Source organism: Rhinoderma darwinii, chromosome 6 (assembly GCF_050947455.1).
Source record: "Rhinoderma darwinii isolate aRhiDar2 chromosome 6, aRhiDar2.hap1, whole genome shotgun sequence".
In the NCBI taxonomy this organism is placed as follows: Eukaryota; Metazoa; Chordata; class Amphibia; order Anura; family Rhinodermatidae; genus Rhinoderma; species Rhinoderma darwinii.
Window position 1 is genome coordinate 31,278,322 of NC_134692.1, and position 21,749 is coordinate 31,300,070.

At 45.0% G+C, this 21,749-nt stretch overlaps 2 protein-coding genes across 3 annotated transcripts in view; one reads left to right on the forward strand and one right to left on the reverse strand.

Moving 5' to 3' along the window:
• Nucleotides 1-4,512, reverse strand: part of METTL5 (methyltransferase 5, N6-adenosine) — a 17,209-nt gene extending 12,697 nt beyond the window's left edge. The window contains exons 1-3 of the mRNA XM_075829427.1: nucleotides 4,227-4,512; nucleotides 3,012-3,126; nucleotides 653-837 (exon numbers count right to left, since the gene is read on the reverse strand). Coding sequence (XP_075685542.1) covers nucleotides 653-837; nucleotides 3,012-3,126; nucleotides 4,227-4,326 — 400 coding nt within the window. The 5' untranslated portion in view covers nucleotides 4,327-4,512. The remainder of the gene's footprint in view (nucleotides 1-652; nucleotides 838-3,011; nucleotides 3,127-4,226) is intronic.
• Nucleotides 4,513-8,040: 3,528 nt separating this feature from the next.
• Nucleotides 8,041-21,749, forward strand: part of UBR3 (ubiquitin protein ligase E3 component n-recognin 3) — a 136,750-nt gene continuing 123,041 nt past the window's right edge. For both annotated transcript variants that reach the window (XM_075829428.1, XM_075829429.1), the window contains exons 1-2: nucleotides 8,041-8,606; nucleotides 19,311-19,450. In XM_075829428.1, coding sequence (XP_075685543.1) covers nucleotides 8,173-8,606; nucleotides 19,311-19,450 — 574 coding nt within the window. In that variant the 5' untranslated portion in view covers nucleotides 8,041-8,172. The remainder of the gene's footprint in view (nucleotides 8,607-19,310; nucleotides 19,451-21,749) is intronic.

The window sequence follows — 21,749 nt, forward strand, 5'->3', positions numbered from 1 at the left end:
GCACTTCTTTTTCGCGGCCGTTTTTCAAAACAGCCCGTCGGAGCAGAACACCGTTTTTCCCATTGAAATCAATGGGTAGATATTTGGAGGCATTCTGAGTCTGATTTTTTTGGCCGTTTAAGGCCCGAAAATAGGCCGTGTGAACATACCCTTACTAGAACGGATCGCACACAGACACAGTTGAAGTGGTAGGGACTGTGAAGCGGGAGGAAACAGAACAGGGATGAGACGAGCGCTTACGCAGAACTCAAGGCCTGTATCCTTACGCAACCCGTCCTGCTGCATGGCTTCTCCAATGCAGGACAGGTTTCGTGTTTACTTATGTGACGGCAGCCATTACATTAACCTAAATGATTACCCTTTAGACCAGTGCTCATAAAGAATTGATGTTATTTATAAATTTACTTATAGTCATGTATTTTTCTAATTATAAAATTGTGTTTATTTCCCGGAGAGCCCCTTTAATTTAGGCCACATTGAATTTTACATGTATATTCACATTTTTTTTACATAACAGATTTCAAATGTAACAATTTTAGAGCTTCCTACCAGTGCCTTGTCTCTCAAAGTGGTTACTAAAATGATGATACCGCTCTACTGTGGCTTACAGTAAAGTAGTGTTACTTCATGGCTAAAATACAAGGAATGTTACCTTTATTATGTTTTGTGCCAAAAGGAGGATTCATTATGACAGTGTCCACAGATTTCTGTAAGCAGGTACACGGCAACGAGCAGACGTCACACTGAACCAAATCAACATTTGAAAGCTCAAATTCTCCAGCATTTGTTCTAAATATTTCCAGTGCACCTTCATCTATGTCAAATCCTATGCATAATCTGCAGGACATAAGTGGTAGTGAGAACGGCAAGTAAATTGTTAAACATGCAAATAGGTGTTTGATAAAGATAACAGGCCACATGTGGGCGCACGGTTACTCCAGCGCGCGCCACTGTTACTCCAGCGCGCGCCACTGTTACTCCAGCACGCGCCACTGTTATGAAATGAAAACCAACTTAAACCCTAAAAATGCAGATGTGACTAGATCACGGTTCTTCCCTTATCAAACACGGGTCCTGGATGCTGAAATATGAAGAACTATTTGGTGGGGTCCACACACTGTAGAATTGCTTGGAAGAAAATCTTTGGTTGCCGGATTTTTTCTTTTTCTGACTAAAAATAGCAAAGCCGATCGCCAGCGTTCCCTCTATGCCACAGAGAAAACTAAAACAGCTGTACAGAGGGAACGCTGGCGATCGGCTTTGCTATTTTTAGTCAGAAAAAGAAAACATCCGGCAACCAAAGATTTTCTTCCAAGCAATTCTACAGTGTGAGGCCCCCTCCAAACCGCTGGAAAAGGAGTGTTTGACTGGAGAGGAGAGAAGCAAAAATACAGTGCCACATGGTGCAGATAAGCGATGGTACAAATACACAGACGTAAAGGAGCAAGACCATTGCTCACCTTGTGGGGTTGTGCAGAACACGGGCACAACTCTGGTATAAGCAGAAAATCACCAAGGAGTCAGCCGCAGCCAGGTCCGGTACCACGAAGCGGTTACCGCAAATACAGGTTTGATGAGAAGGAATAGGTTGGGGACCTACGGTGCGGCGCTGCTGAAGTTATAGTTTTTGAATAAAAGGCAAATAAAGAAGTTGTATTATACAGCATAGGTTTTAATAGGACATATAAGCAGTGGAGTTACAATTGTATTCATGCAGCAATGCTTATTTGTGTCTGAATCATGTTTGTTTTGTATCTTCAACGTTTTCAATTGCTTCGGCTTTTATTAACTGTCTGTTTATCTCTCTGACCTCAAGTGACGTCAGAACTGAACTTTGACCCCAGTTTTGAGCGCTTTTTTACCTACGCAAATTAAGAGGAGCCTGTTCATCTTTGTACACTTGGCCTGAAGAAGACATCTGTCCAACATCGAAACGCGTAGCCCATATGTCCTATTAAACCGTCTTTATTTGCCTTTATTAAAAAAACTATAAATCCAGCAGCGCCTCACCATGGGTCCCCAAACTATTAGTTCTCTTATCAAACCTCCTGTTTGGTTATTGAATCAGGGAAGAGGTGGAGAATTTCTTGTTGGCTTCCCATCAGCAGACACACTGTTCTTCACTTTAAAATCTTAAAGAGGCTCTGTCACCAGATTTTGCAGCCCCTATCTGCTATTGCAGCAGATAGGCGCTGCAATGTAGATTACAGTAACGTTTTTATTTTTAAAAAACGAGCATTTTTGGCCAAGTTATGACCATTTTCGTATTTATGCAAATGAGGCTTGCAAAAGTACAACTGGGCGTGTTGAAAAGTAAAAGTACAACTGGGCGTGTATTATGTGCGTACATCGGGGCGTGTTTACTACTTTTACTAGCTGGGCGTTGTGTATAGAAGTGTCATCCACTTCTCTTCACAACGCCCAGCTTCTGGCAGTGCAGACACAGCCGTGTTCTCCAGAGATCACGCTGTGTCGTCACTCACAGGTCCTGCATCGTGTCAGACGAGCGAGGACACATCGGCACCAGAGGCTACAGATGATTCTGCAGCAGCATCGACGTTTGCAGGTAAGTCGATGTGGCTACTTACCTGCAAATGCTGATGCTGCTGCAGAATCAACTGTAGCCTCTGGTGCCGACACGATGCAGGACCTGTGAGTGACGTCACAGATCTGCACTGTCAGAAGCTGGGCGTTGTGAAGAGAAGTGGATGATACTTCTCATCAGAACGCCCAGCTAGTAAAAGTAGTAAACACGCCCCGATGTACGCACATAATACACGCCCAGTTGTACTTTTACTTTTCAACACGCCCAGTTGGACTTTTGCAAGCCTCATTTGCATAAATACAAAAATGGTCATAACTTGGCCAAAAATGCTCGTTTTTTAAAAATAAAAACATTACTGTAATCTACATTGCAGCGCCGATCTGCTGAAATAGCAGATAGGGGGTGCAAAATCTGGTGACAGAGCCTCTTTAAAGACTTGTATTCAGGGTTATAACCTAGTACTTACCCAGCGCCCAACATAGCTGCCCCAATACTAAGCACTCCGCACCCACAGCCAAGATCTGCAATTACTTTATCTTCAATATCACCAAATGTGTTGTGGATAGTATACAGCATACATGCTAAAACGACAAAATACAAACATACGGTATCAGCTCAAAAGTCCCTAAACTAGTAGTAAACTGAAAAACGTGATATAAACGATGAAACAAATGTAAAGGTAGATGAAGGAGGTCAGGGGAAGACATTATAAGCTGCGTCATTTGGATCCTCTTCAGCCACACTTAAAGGGTCATTCACATCACACAAAGTAGTAGCATATAGCGAGGATATTCCATCACTTTGCCATTGGTGGGGGTCCTGGCAGTCCTGACTCTGAGAATGAAGGGGCCACAGTTCTGATTTGGAGATGCGTACAGTTCTAAGTTTTCCCTGCACAGTAATGTTCACACTGAGTTTATTGCAGGCAGAAAACTCTGCCTCAAAATTCTGGGCAAAAAACGCCACGAAATACGCTTTCTCTGCCTCCCATTGATGTCAATGGGAGGTCAGAGACGTAAACGCCCGAAGATAGGGCATGTTGCTTATTTTACCCGCGAGACGGTTTTTCCGCTCGCGGGGAAAAAAAACACCTCTGCCTCCCATTGAAATCAATGGGAGGCATTTTCAGCCGTTTTTTTGGCGCGTTTTCCGACACGGCTTCCGCGTCAACAAAACTCTGTGTGAACTGGCCTTAACATTCCCGACACTGCAGCTGGTAAAATTCACTTCAATGGAGTCGGCTGCAATTCCTTACACATTGGGTGGCCAGGGTGCCGCTGTGCAGGGAAAAACAACAAAGTGGTCGCAGCGACAACCCATCAATCGCAGGATCGTTGAGGATTTCGGCAGTCGGCTCCCACTGATCGCAAAGTGACGGAATATCCTAGCGATATGCCCTTGATTTTTGTTTGAAAAATAATAATTTTAACCAAAACATTTCCAAAAACCAAAAAGTTAAATCTGCAAACATGTTTAAAGGGAAAACGTACGCGCGTCTGCGGTTTACCACCAAAACACCTTTCCCTGTTCTCAAATGTATGTAAATGACTGGTAGATGTGGAACCCTCATAGTACGACATGTATTTAGAAGGAAGACAAGGCTCAGATGATACGCGCTCACCTCTGGTTGTGCTCAGGTAGGGATATCTGATATGATCATGCACAGGAACGATCCGCTCACCTGCAATATGTGGTCTAGTCGGATACTGCTCCAGCAGCAGCTTGGGACTTTCAAAGACATCTACTTGTTGCAGGCGGCTCTCCAGCTCCTTCAGCTTCATTTCTTAAAGGATTAAAAACATAAACCAAGAAAAAGACCACCTGCATTTAAATGACGTGTCTTATATTAAAACCTGCGCATACCCCCAAATAACGCGTCTAATACAGTCTATATACACAGAAGGTCGCAAATCAGCGCTGCTGCGACACACGTACAGGACCGGTGCGTCACTCTGCAGCGTCCCCGGGTGCCTGTAACCTAACAAATAGTTCCGAAGAAAAAAACTGCACAATAGAACTGTACTCTGCTGCCCCCTGCTGTTCACTATGATGTAGATAAACCAAAAATGTTTATAGATAATAGAGAGTAATATATAATAATGGGGAACATACCTGCAGGGCCGGCCTTAGGATAGATGGCGCCCCGTGCAAAATTTTCTTTTGGTGCCCCACCCCATCATAAAAAAACGCCCTATAAAAAAGTATAATGCCCTTTATAGTGCCCCCACACAGTATAATGTCCCCTAAGTGCCACACGCAGTATATTGCCCCATGTAGTGCCCCTATACAGTATAATGTCCCCTTTGTGGCCCCCACACAGTATAATGTCCCCTAAGTGCCACACGCAGTATATTGCCCCATGTAGTGCCCCTATACAGTATAATGTCCCCTTCATGGCCCCCACATAGTATAATGCCCCTTTAGTGCCCCCCCACAGTATAATGTCCCCCCTCCTCTGGATGGCACACACAGCCCCCCTTGTAGATAGTGCCCCGCCGTTCCCACACAGACGGCGTACGCTATAGTGAATGGAACGGCTCCCGTTCGCATTCTCTATGGGGATGTATGTGTCGTATTCCATCTCTGTATGTGTCGTTAATCGACACATACAGAGATGGAAAAAAAAATGGCAGCCCCCATAGAGAAGCAAAAGTTAGAAAAAAGTTAAAAGTACAACACAAGAACACAAATACATAAAATATATTTTAATATCATACTAAAAGCAATGTTATATATAAAAAAATTTTTTCATGACACCTTCCCTTTAAGGCCTTCTTCACAGACAATTATGGCAATTTAAAATGTAACATGTATTTTTCATGGCGTTTCTAGTGGTTTTTGTGACGTTTTCCATTAGGTGTCATTTTGTACAGCCTTTTTTTCTGGCGTTTTTAAGTAAAGAATATAAAAAAGCCTACAGGAAAAACACCTGAAAAACGCTATATCCAGAGCATGCTGTGTTTGGAAAAAAAGCGCCACAGACCACAAAATTGTCTTAAAAACGCCACAAACCAAAATGCAGTTGTATGTAGTGCTTTATATATTTTCCTATAGACTTTAATGTAGCATCTGGCCACACTAAAGAATGCTATTTAAAACACAGTTAAAAAGCCACAAAAAAAAACGCAGCAAAACACTGTGTATGAATTCAGCCTAATAGTGTGGACCTGTAGGAATGCAGTTTTAATGGTTAGAACATGGCTATGCTTTGATCTTCTATGATTGGTTGCTATGTATTACTGCACAGCAGCACTTTTTATATGTATAGCGCTTATTCACAACCAGGGTTGCCAACCGTCCATAAAATTTACGGACAGTCTGCAAAAATTTGTGTTTTTTTCTGCTGTCCGTATTGTTTGGCAGAAAAAAGCTCAGTCCGGGATTTTACCGCATTGTCCCGGAAATTTTCACTGCGCAAAATGTACATGCGCAGTGCAAAGGAATAGTAGGCCGCGGTGAGGTCGGTGCCGGGAGTGGACCAATCCAGTCATCTGACCTATCACCTGACATGAGGTCAGGTGACTCAGATCAGGTGACTGGAGTGGTCCACTCCTGGGCCGTCACCGACCCCAGTCAGAAGTGAACCTTCGCCGCTTTGCCGCATGACCACTTCCTCCTAACGGTGAGTCACGTCAGGCAGAGCGGAGAACGGTAGTGGTAGGCTACCGCTACCACTACCGGTTTCCACCCTGTTTGCACTAAGTACAGGAGGGGGGCTGTGCAGCAGCGCTATTTACAAGAGGGACTGTGTGACGCTATCTACAAGGGGGATCTGTGCGGCGCGAGTTACAAGAGGGGCTGTGCAGCGCTATTTACAAGGGGGACTGTGTGGCACTATGTGGCATGGGGGGCTGTGTGGCACTATATACAAGGGGGGCTGTGTGGCGTTATCTACAAGGGGGCTGTGCGGCGCTATCTACAAGGGGGGCTGTGTGGTGCTATTTACAAGAGAGGATGTGCGGCACTATTTACAAGGGGGGCTATGTGGCACTATGTGTTATGGGGGGCTGTGTGGCACTATATACAAGGGGGGCTGTGTGGCGTTATCTACAAGGGGGCTGTGCGGCGCTATCTACAAGGGGGCTGTGTGGTGCTATTTACAAAAGAGGATGTGCGGCACTATTTACAAGGGGGGCTATGTGGCACTATGTGGCACGGGGGGCTGTGTGGCACTATATACAAGGGGGGGCTGTGTGACGCTATCTATAATGGGGGGCTGTGTGGCGCTATCTACAAGGGGCTGTATGGCGATATTTACAAGGGGGCTGTGCGGCGCTATTTACAAGGGGGAGCTTTGTGGTGCTATTTACAAGGGGGGCTGTGTGGCGTTATCTACAAGGGGGGCTGTGCGGCGCTATTAACAAAGGGGGCTCTGTGGCGCTATTTACAAGGGGGCTGCGTGGCATTGTATACAAAGGAGGCTGTGTAGCGTTAGCTACAAGGGGGAGCTGTGCTGCGCTATTTACAAGAGGGGCTGTGCGGCGCTATTTACAAGGGGGGCTGTGTGGCACGGGGGGCTGTGTGGCACTATATACAAGGGGGGGCTGTGTGATGCTATCTATAATGGGGGGCTTTGTGGCGCTATTTACAAGGGGGCTGTGCGGCGCTATTTACAAGGGGGAGCTGTGTGGCGCTATCTACAAGGGGGCTGTGTAGCGCTATTTACAAGGGGGGCTGTGCAGCGCTATCTACAAGGGGGGCTGTGTGGCGCTATCTACAAGGGGGCTGTGTAGCGCTATTTACAAGGGGGGCTGTGCAGCGCTATCTACAAGGGGGGCTGTGTGGCGCTATCTACAAGGGGGGCTGTGTGGCGCTATTTACAAGGGGGAGCTGTGTGGTGCTATCTACAGGGGGCACAAAGGGGGCACGGTTACTGCGGGGACACTTTTATTGTGTCGAGCACTGAGGGATCATTATTAGCATCTGGGGCACTGTGTATTACGTGTTTGTTTAGAGGATGGGGTGTAGGTGGGGATGGTGCTGGAAAAGCGACAAACCAACATGTCTGTGTGTCAAATTCTGCAGAGACGAGTCGTGGCTGGAATATGTCGTCACAGTGGTCTGGGCTGGATGGAGAAAAATGGGAAAGTGAACGACTCTAATCAGAGAAAACATCACCTAAGTTAGCGTGGGAAAGCTACAAGCGGGGCTGTGATTGGTGAGTTACTCCTAGAACACTGCACAGTGCACAGGTAATGATTTTGTAATGTGTTCGTAAAAAATTAGGTCTGTCCGTGATTTTTAGCTCAGTTTTCCTATAATTTCTGAAGAGGAGGTTGGCAACCCTGTTTACAACCCAACAGCGGGTCTGATGTATAGAAACTGGAGCAAACAAAAAATTGTGATCCATAGCCCAACAACCAATGAGATTCTAGCTCTCATTTTTTTAAGCAAGTATAGAGAATGAAAGCAGTGATCTGATTGGCTGCTATGGGCAACCGGTCCACTTTTTGTCTGCTGTAGGTTGTATACCACAAATGATGTTCGGTAAACAACAGATTTGCCTGTCAGATGCAGTACCGAAAAAGTGACAGCGGGTGGCGCCGGGGATCTCGCGAGAAAAGACGTACTCCGTTTATGGGAGACACAACAAAAGTAAATCCCAGTAACCCTCCCGAGCAGTCATCATGGCGGCAGAGCCGCCGCCGTCACCTCTCAGCCGGGATAAGGAGGCGACAGCGGCCCAACTGAAGAGTGATCTGAGCCGTCGGACAGACCGGAGCCGGGAGCAGCTAAATGAGCTGCTGGACTGGGTGTTGTGTGCGGAGCGGCCGGCGGGGGAGGCGCTGGACTGGTGCAGGTCGCTGCTGGCCGGAGGGGACAAGTTCGAGGACTTCTGTCAGGCGGTGCGCTCATATGACAACGCCACTCTGTGCGGCCTGGTGTGGACGGCCAACTTCGTAGCGTACCGTTGCCGGACGTGCGGCATTTCCCCCTGCATGTCCCTGTGTGCGGAGTGCTTCAACCAGGGGGAACATGCCGGCCATGACTTCAACATGTTCCGCAGCCAGGCCGGGGGGGCGTGTGACTGCGGAGACAGCAATGTCATGCGGGAGAGCGGGTGAGTGCTCCCTGTCACTACATAGACACGTGTCACCTGAGGGGAACTAAAAGTCCCAGCATAACCCACTGACCACACACTGGTAAAGTATAGTATTCCATAGTACACACCAGTCACTGTGACGGTGTATCAGACCCCTACATAAGGTATGTATCCCCATGATGATGACCCCGAAATGTTGGACTTCACCCCAGTATTATAGGGTTTGGTGCTGGGTTTGATTAACCCTTGCATTACCTCTATTTCTCTATACCGGTGATGATCCGGAGACTATGACTTACAAGAACCGCCAATGTAGACTTCCTAACCGCCACGGATAGTGCTCTAGATCGCGGTCAGGCGCCGTTCACATCTGTCATTGCTGCCGGATTGAAATGGAAAAATAATGCTGCGCCCCTGCGTTGTATATTAAGTTGTTTTTTTTTGCCCGTCCTAGAAGCAGAAAACTGATTTTAAGCTGTGACGGGTCTGTAATACAACGGACACCGATGGCGCCTGACGGTCCCCATTGACTTATAATGGGGTCTATCGTGGTGTCCGTCGTTTTGTAATCTGGGATGGAGGCTCCTGACAGAACTGTGTATGGATCCTGAGGGCCTGTTCACATCTAGTTGGATATTCTATTAGGGGCCTCGGTCTCAGATCTGGCTATAGTTTGCGGTAAAATCATAGACACCATGACGACAACCCGACGGAATCCAATAAATTCAGTGGGTTCCATTGGGCGCTGAGGGCGTCTGTCATGCAATGCAACCCGCACTTCTGTCGTTTTCGTTGTTCTGCTCCTCTGATAGAGGTGTGAACGAGGCCCTAACGGATCCTAAAGGGATTTATCCCTATTTATTATTTTATTTTATTTTTTACATGGTATAGCTTTCTACGCAATTCTCCCTGACGGAACTGAGGCAAACCGCTGCAGAATCCCATAGAAATCAAAGTTAATGGCAATCAAAACTGATCATGACCGATCCTATTACTTTCTATGGGATCCTTATTGTGTGGAGCAGTCAGAATACTAGACTAAGGGAACGTTACAACAGGTGTTCGTATCTTTTTTTTTTTTTTTTTTGCGTACCGCAACATGTCAATTCCTGCTGCGGAAAGTGGACTGAATTGCTGCATTGAAAAAAATGCAGCAAAATTTGCACCATTTTCTATAGTAAAAAGCACAATGGAAATGGTTTGTTTTTTTCCACAGCGGAATGTCTGCTAGTTTTAGCGGAAATACTTCAGAAATTTTGTGCAGCAATTCCGTTACGTGTGGACAAGCCCTAAAAGGGTTTGGAAAAATAATCTGACATGTTGTTTTTTTTAATCTTATGTTCTGTGAGCGTTGTTCAGAAGCGGAGCTTCATCGTAAAAAGGGTTAATGGGAATGAAGGAAATAGCGAAGTTCAGCGCACGATTATCTCTGTCAGTCCCATAGAGAATGGATGGAGCAGTAATGCGTTAGTGTGACTGCCGCTCCATTCAAACAGGAGACACGGGACCCTCTCTAGTGATCGCTGATCGTGCCAGCGATCGGACCCGCAACGATCACATCTTGTGGATCGGTGATAAATGTTTTTCTTGGGACAACCGCTTTTAATGTTTTAACTGATCTTGCTGGAATGCCACAGGTGGTTGTTTTGCAGCTATACGTGCCAGCGTCTGGTATATATGTGACTGTTCTTAGAACAGACCGATGTGTGACGGGTGCCGCGGTATATTTGTATACTCTTTGTTTGCAGTGATCGTGTTTTACATGGAGGCTGAATGATGTGACATAGCAGAGAAATTAGGTCATTGTCATTTTAGCTACATATGTTTACAATCGGTTATAGGTCGATCAGGCGCTGGCAAATCAAATTCCCGTGGCTGCTTTCTTCTGCACATGTGCCCTCACAATCCACTATGTTGGTAGTGCCAGAATCTCAGTCTCCACCTGCGCAGACTCTGAATAAGTAAATGCAGGAGGAAGTTACCACTGCATGGACCCTGACGGGGCACCTGATTGGCAGAGACGGGTGATTTCCATATGGCACATGATATTCTACACCATTTTCGGGGCGGTTTGGTCACTGCAGGTGCACCCCAGGACTTGTGTTGGGACATTTAATAGATGTCCTGACATGCTCTGTCTGGTGACGGGTACAGATGAATTCTGTCGCCGCTACCTGTGTCCTCACCCTTAAACTGAATATAGGAATGTTCACACGAGGCAGATTTTGCAGCAGAAATATCTGTGACTTAAAATTCATTCCATACATCTATGGCCTCGTTCACATCTGCGTACTCTGGGACTGGCCTCCGTCGCAGATCTGACTGAGATTAATGGAGACAATAGCACAGCATGCTGCGCTATTGTTTCCGGTAAAATCACAGACACGCCGATGGAACCCATTAAAGTAAATGGTTGCCGTCAGCCGTCACCGCCGATTTTCTGAATGAGGAGAACAACAGAACACACCGATGCAGGAGCGAACATAGGCTTATTGGGGTGGTTTCTGCAGCGTGTATGGATTTCTGCGAGCCCCATGCAGAGGAATGCAATAGTCACAGAAATTTCGGTAACAAATCTGTCAGAATATATTCTAATTGTCAACCTTCGATGTCATGGAGAAGTGCAGTGGTTGTGATGTGACATGTGACCTCTAACTAACTAACAAAAAATAATCTAATTAATTTAGCGTAATAAAAATTATATTTTTACCCTAAATCATTTATATTTTGTTTGATACATTCCCTTTAAGAATAGGTCAGTCTTTGATGAATCTACTCTTACATATTGGGAATTGCTTAAAACACAATTCCCTAATACACCTCTGTTATTGCCGTTGTTCTCATTACTTCTTGTACTTCTATAAGGGAGTTGCTGTTAGCATTTCCTTACATACTACAGCAGCTTTATCCTGGGTAGTGACACATTGACATCTGACAGCATTGCAGGTCAGCCCTATTTTCATTCATGGCACTTCAGGCTGCAGCGTTTGGGGTCGGTTCACACGCTGCGTAAATACTGAGCGGAAAAATATGCTCAGAAATTGACCTGCGGTCTCCTGGGATGAGACGTCAGTGCTGCAGTTTTCCACAGCGGACATTCCGGATGAAAAACTTCACCGCAGTTTATCTCCCGGAATTCCATGTGACACACAGGGCGGATACGCTGCGTGCTTTTACGCAGCGTATTCTCCCTGTGTGATCTCAGCCTTAGGGTATATTCACTTGCAGCAGGTTTGAGAGAAATTTATTTGACTGAAAATCCATGGATTTCTGCAAATTTTATTCAGGTAAATGGGACAGTCGCAATTCTGTGATGAACGGGTTTGCTAAACAACAAAAACCTTTGCAAGACATTCGAGCGATTGTATTTAGACACTGCAATTTTATATATATATATATTTTTTATCACGATAGACGATATTTGATCGCAGTTTCACCTACCGTATCTGACTCCGCTGCACTGGAATGTTTTGGGTAGGGCCACAAACTGCAGCCAAGATGGGGCTGAAAAAGTCGATATGCGGTTTTTTTAACACTTTAATTTCTAAGGATGTATCTTATACATCCTGTCACAGAAACACTTCAGCAGACAAGGATGTATCTGATACGTCCTTGCTATTAAAGGCTCAGGAATCTTAACATAAGAACATGGCTCTAGCTGGTATCTAGCCCTGAAATATAGCAGACTGAAGTGGGAGCTGCATAAACCTGCAGCTCTCGTTCCAGCTGTGTGGAGGAGTGGGGGGGGGGGGGGCTAGGAGGCGTGCAGGGAGAGAAGGAGAATCTGTGATCTTACTCCTGTCCCTATAAGGCCCCATGCACACGACAGTAGTTTTTGTCCGTAATTACAGACCCATTAATTTCTATGGCCGACGGACACCTTCCCGTATATTTACGGGAAGGTGTCCATGCCGTAGAAAGGCTCCGCAGAAGATAGATGTCCTATTTTTTTACTTTTATGGACCGTGCTCCCATACTTTATATGGGAGCACGGCCTGCAAATGCGGATGGCTGTCCGCAACTGGCCGTGCCTGTAGTCACGGACCTTGATTATGGGGCCTTAGACTTCAGATTACCCCAGGAAGAGGGGTAACGTGAACCCTTATCAATCAGGAATATACCAGCACTTGCACCACACACAAACATCAATAAATTTTAACCCCTTCACGACTGCTATATACATTTTAACTGCTGATGCCCTGTGGAGTTAGCACGTGTGTAGACGTTGACAGCCTTGAAGGGGTTTAATGAGTGCAGTGCTGCTTCAGTGTGAGCAGCACTGCACTCTCATGTCGGCCGGGGCTTTGAGAGCCTCCGAATACACCCCACCCCACTGTAGATAGTGCCACCCACGACCCCCTGTAGTCAGCGCAAAACCCTCCTGTAGATAGTGCCACCTAAGCTCCCTCCAGCATCGGAATCCCCGGCCAGCAGTCTGGCCGAGGATTCCCCTCCTAGAGAGAAACTCCGCCGTCTCTTCATCCCCGCTGTAGGTGGTGCCACCTCCCCTGCAGATAGCATCGCACGCCCCACTGTAGATAGCGCCACTTGAATTAACTCGTAGCGGATTCCCCGGTGTCAGATCGCACTGGCCATTTGGACAGTGACGTTAGTGGCTCACTCTAAGAGCGGATTCCCCGGCCGACGCTCTCTCCGTGGATTCTGCTACTGGAGAAGCCTGTGGTGTCACTATCCTTATATGGAGACCACAAAATTCAAAAGACAAGGAATCTATTCACCCACAAATGCGACGTCCAACAGGACCTTTCTCAAGCATGGCTTGCACCCGTTATACCATATTGTATTTTTGAATCTCCGGTGCTGTGATTATTCCTTTTTCCAACTAAAACCACCTTCATTTCTTTTTCTAAACACCAAAACTGCGTGTCATAAGGATGGCATATGCGTCACGCAGCCACGCGCCATTTACTGATGACACGCGGAAATGCAACTCGTGGAAAACGCTGTTTTTTGCGTGCGTAAAACGCACACGTTCATGTGAATAAGGCCTTAGTGTTGTGTGTATGAACAACCACTTAGAGTTTTTTTCGTATCCCCACAATAAGGCCTTATTCACACGAACGTGTGCGTTTTACGTGCGCAAAAAAACGCGGCGTTTTGCATGCGTTGCAGTTCCGTGTGTCATCAGCGAATGGTGCGTGGCTGCGTGATTTTCACGCCTATGCCATCCTTATGACACGCGGTTTTGGTGTTTAGAAAAAGAGATGAATGAAGTGCTTTTAGTTTTTCCTTAATTTCTTTATCTACTGTTGCACGAATAACGCGCGACACACGGAAGTGCTTCCGTGTGCCGTGCACGATTTTCACGCACACATTGACTTCAATGGGAGCGTGATGCGCGAAAAATGGGAAGAATAGGACATTTCGTGAGTTTTACGCAGCGCACATACGCTGCGTGAAAATCAGACTGTCTGAACGGCCCCATTCACTAACATAGGTCCGTGCGATGCGCGTGATTTTCACGCACGTATCACAGACGTAATACACGTTCATGTGAATAAGGCCGAAGAGACCTCATTGAGCGTCTTTATTCCCTCACACCCGGCATAGGCGAGTTCTGCAGCGTTCCTATACCTGGTGTGTACATAAGATCTTGTGTCTTGTCTTTAAGATCTCTAATGTAATTTAAGAACCTGTAATTCACCGTGGAAGTTCCCACTCGCTGATGGTTGACTGCATTACTCTTGTTTTGGCTACTAAAATTAACTCTTTTTATATATATATATATATATATATATATATATATATATATATATATGAGGAACTCCTTTAACTCTGGTACTTGTTAGTCTTGCATGTGCCTACGTTTTAATCTAAGATGCAGCCAAAGACTGTTTGCCAATATATAAAATATTTTAAAATGGAACAAAAAGATCCATTTACGAGTCTGATGCACATATGTAGATGCATTGAAATAGGGCATCTATGAGTCAGATTGGATAGCCGCTAATAAGCGGCAACTCTGACACTGGCAGACCGAGGCAGTCCATGCGAAAGTATAGGAGTATATTTAGATCTTGAGTCCAATCGTGACAAAATGTGTGTGTATGTGTATGTGTGTGTATATATATATATATATATATATATAATAACATTTTTTAATGCGGTTTCAACCACAACATCTGAATATACCATATGGCTGATCGTGGATTCTCCTGGCAAAAACAGCTGGGAGCTGGAGCAGACCGTATACTAAGGGCTCATTCAGATGAGCGTAAAACTAGTCCGTGTGCTGTGCGTGAAAATCATGCACCGCACACTGACCCATTGATTTCACTGGGGCCATTCACACATGCAGGAGTTTTCACGCAGCGTGTGTCCGTTGCGTAAAACTCACTGCATGTCCTATATTGGTGCGTTTTTCACGCCCCTATTGCCCATTGAACTAAATGGGTGTTTGAAAATCACGCACAGCACGCGGATGGGCATCTGTGTGCTGCACATGATTTACGCATCAATTCAATTGAAAAATAAAAATAAAAATTAAACTTACCTAGGCGTCTGTGTTTCATCCTCCCTGGAATGACTCTTCATCCCATGTGAGACGTCATCCCAGGAGGGCGGCATGCTAGCATACCGGCTAAGCGCTACAGTTTATCGCAGCGGACATTCCGGGCGGAAAACTGCACCACAAAAAAAGAGAAAAATGTTCAAAGGTGTGTTTTTTTTTCTTTGTTTTGTTTTTTTTATGGTTAAAGCGTGCAGGCTATTAACAAAACATTTTTTAGATTTCGGAAACCCCTTTAAGTCTGGCCAGCTTTCCTCGCTGTAACCGCTCATTTACTACATTGTAGAAGGTGTGAGATAGACACAAGTGCAGTTATGTGGGATGTGTACAAGTGTCCGTCCATATGGCCATATAAGATAAATCCACATTGTATTTCGGCTCTGCCTGTGGGTATATGACTGTGTTATACGTTTTAAATTAGAGATCTGAACTATTGACCGGACTCCATGCATAATGTATTATATACTGAACACCATACACGCGGCCAGATTAATATATATCTATATTGTGAATATCCTCCTGTAACACATAGGTCACCTGCTCCCATAATGGGAGACGCCTAGAAGTCACGGCCAAGTAACAAGTGAGTCAGACCTTTCTGTCTAGTACATAAAACAGAAGTCTGTGTTATTGCCCAACCTCCCCTCCTTTACGGCGTCCGTAGGAGGATACGAGGCTATTAATATCGCAGACCTACAAATAGTCTACATGGATAAGTATGGTGATCCACCACTTGTTGAATCCTCCGAGCTGTCAGCATTGCTTTATGCTGACTCCTCGGTGTGACGTGATGCATGATAGATCTGCTTATTGTAATGCCCTCTATACATTATGAAAATGAATGTGCCGTTACATTAAAATCAGGGCATCTTGTAGGTGCTGCATCCACAACCTTTCTTCTAAAGGTGACTATGATGTGGCTTTGATTCAATCCAACCGAGAGGGCAGCTTTCATTAAAGGGGTATATTCATCTCAGACACTTACGGCATATGCACAGGATATGCCATAAATGTCCGATAGATGCGGGTCCCATCTCTGGGGCTTGCACCCATCTCTAGAATGGGCCCTTGACCCCCGTCCTACCTTCTGCCGCTGAGCTCTGGCCACAGTCTGGGGAGGTGGTCGGGTTTTCTGGAAAAAGCCTAGTACGTTTTGCTACTTGGTTTCCAGAACTCCGATAGAAGTGAAAGGGAGTTCCAAAACCGGTGTAACATAGCGAGCCATGCTGTTTCCGTAGCTCCAGAGTTTTCCAGAAACAGACAAGCACGTTTTGCTACGCTGTTTCTGGAACTCCCATGGAAGCAAATGTAAGTTTATGCAAAGCGCATTGCACAGCGAGTTACACTTTTTACGTAACTCTAGAGAACCAGCGTAGTCACCTGCTTATTGCAGCGCCTCTTCCTAGGCAACAGCCCGGACATATTTAGGCTCTGCCTTACAAAGACTGCAAAATTATTAGGGAGCTTGAAGAACTTCTTGGGCTACATTTAGACGAGCGTGTACAACCATATCCGAGGTGCACCCGAGCGGGACGCGTTATCACAAGAAAATAGGACATGTCCTATTTTTCCATGGACCCTTCACACGTTCCGTTGAAACAACGGCTGTGTGAACGGCACTGTTGAAATACATTTGTCCGCGTGATGGCCGTCACACGGACGAGTTACACGCTCTTCTGAATGAGCCCTAAACTGTTTCTCTTAAGGGGGTTTTAAAATGAAAGCATCTGCAGAAAACTAATACGTCTATGCCCCTCGGAGGAGGCAGAATGTGAACACACTCTATTCATCTGCGTGGTTTATATTTATTTATAAATCTTGGGTCAAGCCTTGCAGCGTCATTTAGGCTTTGTTCACATCACGATAGAGCCCTCTGTTTGCCGTATGCGACAGGAATCCTCCTGGCGTATATATTCCGAACATATCCCTAGGTCCCCAAAGTGTGTCCTTTTGTGGCATGTACCGGCTTTCTTACTGTATTTTTTGCTAGGCGACTACACTATTAGGCCCCATGCACACGACCGTGCCCGCAATCACGGCCCGCGATTGCGGGCACAGCCGGCCGCTGACTGACAGCCGCATTTTCGGGCCGTGCTCCCATACAAAGTATGGGAGCACGGCCCGCAAAATGCGAAAGAACGGACATGTTCCATAATTCCCGGAACATTTCCACGGCACTGACACCCTTCCGTAGTGCTACGGAAAGGTGTCAGTGTTCAACGAAAGTGAATGGCTCCGTTTTTGCGGACCGCAATTGCGGTCCGCAAAAACGGAGGTTTTTTGCTGTCATGTGCATGGGGCCTTACTCGCAGAGACCTACAGTAAAAAAAGGTATATGGTTTTTCTACTACAGGGTCCTATGGGCGACGTTTGCCCATACAGTGGCATACATCCCAGCTTTTTGTTTGAGGTATATGTTAGTAAATCCTACCAAACCTCCAACGTAGAAGTCAAATATGATGTGAACAGATCTATAAGGGGATCGATACCTTTGACTGCTTCCCGCTCATCCTAATATACGTCCTATAAAGGTGCGTCCGTACCTGCACAGGTGAATGTAGGGATGTAGAAGTATATTATTTCTGTATAACTGTACACCATGTGAAGGTATAGACTTACCTGTATGTGCTTTATACTTGGGCAGCCAGGTAGTTTAGTTTAGGCTGTATGAGCAAAAATGAACAAAGCTGAAGAGCCCGTATAAAGTTTTTTAAAAAAAAACAAACAAACAAAAAAAAACAACTTTTCCCCTATATCATGGTGCAGGCGGCATGTAATAATAATGTAAGTTGCTTAGAGTCCAGAACTTAAACAGTCAATCCGACTCGCGCTGACAGCCTGGAAGATGCCGGGGCGCACGCATTCGGCCGTTTGTCTACAACATATTCCACTTCAGAAAAAGACCTTGTGTTGTCATAGTGATGGTGGAGAAAAAGCGATGTAATACATTACCTTTCAATCTTCCCTTAATAGCAGGTTTGCAACGCCGGCACAAAGCCGCAGTAACCATTGAGTTATCAGGAACGTGGCCGTATGAATAGCAGTAACGCCGTCATTACATTTCACCTGCCGCCAGCTCCTCAATAGATGTGATCTATCTACAGATCTCCTCTGCCACCAGATTACCACCAGGATTTTAATTGCATTGTATAGCATTTTTTTTTAATGATTCACATGCCGTAAACAAATTAGCGGTTAGAGGAATAAAAGACTAGAGCACAAGGATCGTGCACATCATCTAATATCCTACTGTAGCGTCAGTCTGCTGTTTACGGCAGACTGTTCACAACCCTCCAGGCTGTCGTGAAACAACTAGTCTCTGCTGACAGGTTTAAAGAATAATAACCTTTGGAATACTTCTGTGGTTTAAAAGGGTTATCCAGCGCTAGAAAAATCGTCTTCCCCAAAAAAAACACACAAAAAAAAAACTGCCACACCTGTCCATTGGTTGGGTCTGGTATTCCAGCTCCGCTCCATTGAATTGAATGGGTTTGAGCTGCAATATCACACACAACCTGTGGACAGGTGTGGTGCTGTTTTTGAAAAAAAAAACAACCATCTTTTTCTAGTCATGGACATCCCCTGTAAACCTCATGCATGCTATTGTATTGCAGGTCTGTAATGGAAAAAAAATCCCTAAAAAATGCCGTAATACAGTGCTATTCATCTTTTAGGTGGTATTTCACTGCTGCATTTTCTCACCACTAAATCAGTGGGAAAATAATGGCACAAAGATGTAAGGGATAATAGGGCATGCTGCAATTTGGAGGAGGGTGGGGGGGACATGGCACCCTAGAAATCACAGGGCTCTGTGCCGCACCATGTAAAGATTTAACAGTAGGTGCACATCGTGCTTATAAGGTTATGTTTTGTTTCTATGAATTTGTTTTTCTTTTGTTGTTTTTTTAAGACCGTTTTTGCTGCAAAAATGTGGCAGGTTTCACAAAAAATTTTGTCGCGTCAAAAAAACATCTCCCAAAATGACTCCTATAAATATAACTTTGAAGTTCCCCCAGAGTGCAGGACCAGAAATTAAAGTGTATTGTCCACAGGACAGGGGTTGTTACTTAGTGGAGATCCTGCTTCGTGAGGCAGAAGGTCCTCACCACCAAACAGGTGTTTGGTCTTTACCTACAGTATATTGTTTACGGGGTGCTGATGTCTCCATAATTACAATTTCTTATCTCTTACAGATTTTGCAAAAGACACAGAGTGAAGTCTAGCTCATGTGTTCCCACTGCCCCCCATGATTTGCTGGTGATGTCAGAGCTGGTTATCCCTCGCTTCATCTTCTACCTTATTCAATACTTGAGGGATGGGTACAGCGAGCCTGGTATGTACAGCAGAGATTTATTTCTCCTTCTATTGCAGCTCTTCAGTGGAAGTGAATGGGAGAAGTCAAGAAACCTGTGTGTGCCTGATTTGACCACTATTCACTTCTATTAGTGTGTATAATGACTGTTCTAAGACCGTGGAAGGAATTTATTAAGACTGGCGTTATATATGCCAGTCTTGATATAAAGAGCGCTGGAGTAAAACGCTCCTGATTTTCTGCAGAGGCGCACACCTCATAATAAAGTAGGCGAATCTCTAGCTATCCATGCGCCAAGAAGGGAAATCGAAGACTGCTACGGGCTTGCGTAGATTTCCTCTAAAAATTAATATCGGTTTTCTAAAATCCGCTCACTATTTTAAGTGGCGTGAGGGGCATCAATGCTACAAAAGTCAAATTTTTAATTTTAAATTGCGACTTGTTTATCTACTTTTGTACACCAGAAAACTGGTGTAGAAAAGTTGATCTATTCACCCCGTCTATTCTCCAGTTACCCACAAAAGGTCATGTCTTCAGGATTTCCTTAATAATCATCTGTACAATACTGAGTGTTATGTTTTATGGGATATCCTCAAAATGGATGTGTGTGTGGCCCTATAGAAATGAATGGTTCAGTATTCTATCCGCAGAAAAAACAAAAATGAATAAGACACTGAAGAAAACAGTAGTCGTGTGCGTGCGCTCCTTCTTATGAGGGAACGTATGAATGCCCGCTCACACTAAGCAGTAAACACTACTGGGAGAATTATGACACGTACAACCACCAAGTTCATTGCGTTTGTTAGTACAGATCTCAATGAATTCACCCTTGGAATTAATTAAAATTTGTGCTGTACAATAATTTTCATGGAGCTACTTATCTTCCTGTAAACCTATGTATTCTTCAGCGTCAGTCTCATAATCCAGAAAGTTTAATTCTCTGACTCATTTGGATGACAATACTTTTGCGTTAAAGGGATTCTATTGTAGAAAATGAAATGTTTGGGACTAATAAGGAATATTATCTTTGCTGCACTGAAGCGTTTGTTTCTCCCAGGTAACTACGAAGGGGCCAAAAAAGTGACTAATGCTAATATGAGGGGGGAAAAAGTGCAGGATATGCAATCCTTTCCTGCTCCCACCTGTGGCTCCTGCAGTAAAGCATCGTAATCTCCAATTCTGGAGGATTGTTTTTTTTAATCCTTACCATATATAAATGTGATATCCTGAGATGTCCCTTCCTTTCCACACCATAATAAAGCTTGAGATGGAGGGTAGAGGGTTATATGGATGGGACTGTGTTGGACCAGCTGCTTCTGGGTATTTCTGCTGACATGTTGCATGTTGGAGTGCTTGCAGATTGCAAGGTTCTGTGCCTCGGTTGCTCTTGTCCTCGTGTTTTTGTCGTCCGCCCCTATCCAATGCTCATTCATACACTCCGCTTCTGGAAATTCGCAATCTACATGGTAAATGAGTTCCTTTTAAAGAGTACAGCTGTCGACCAGATTTTTGTGGGGCTCGTTGAAGAGTTGTCCGTGAGTTTGCGCCATACTTTGTTCATGTTCGTCCTCTTTATCACCAAGCTGCTCTTCCAGCGTTGTGCTCTTTAAAGATGAGTTTTTACTGTTTTTTTTGTTTTTTTTGTAGCGGTATAACTAGATATAGACCAAGCACTGAAGGAGGGGTGGTGGGTTTAATGTTCGTGCAAGTGCACACTCACTGCCTTTCACCCTTTGTGGGTATTTTTTGGTGTTTAAAAATGCAAAAATATTCTCCTTTTCTGAATCTTTCAAAACTGACTGACTATTATTCTCTGTTAGAGATGCAGAAGCAAAGTTTGTTGATGGAAATAACCTGATCTCAGGGGGTTCCTAAGGTGGCCATGTGAAATGCTGCAAAACATGGCACCCGTTTGTCAATAGGAGTGTAATGCACGAATGAGATGGGTCCTTCAGAACTTTTTTTTTTTTTTAAAAGTTGCTTTCCACTTCGGATGAATAGGGGAACCCCTGCTATAAAAATCCATGTTGCCTGTTTTAAGTAGCAATTATTTGTTGTCTTCTTTTTTTTATTTTTTTTATTTCTTTATTTTATTGGAGGCTCCATTAGGGCCTCTGTTGCAGATCTGGCTGAGATTACCGGAGACCGTCGTGCAGCATTCTGTGCTATTGTTTCTGGTAAAATCACGGACACTCCAAAGGAAAACTGATGGAAGCCATTAGTCAATGGCCGCCGGTTGTGTCAGTTGTGCAACGGAACTGTTGCTTCCGTTATTCCGCTGTCCTACTCCTCTGACGGAGCAGAACAACAAAACACACCG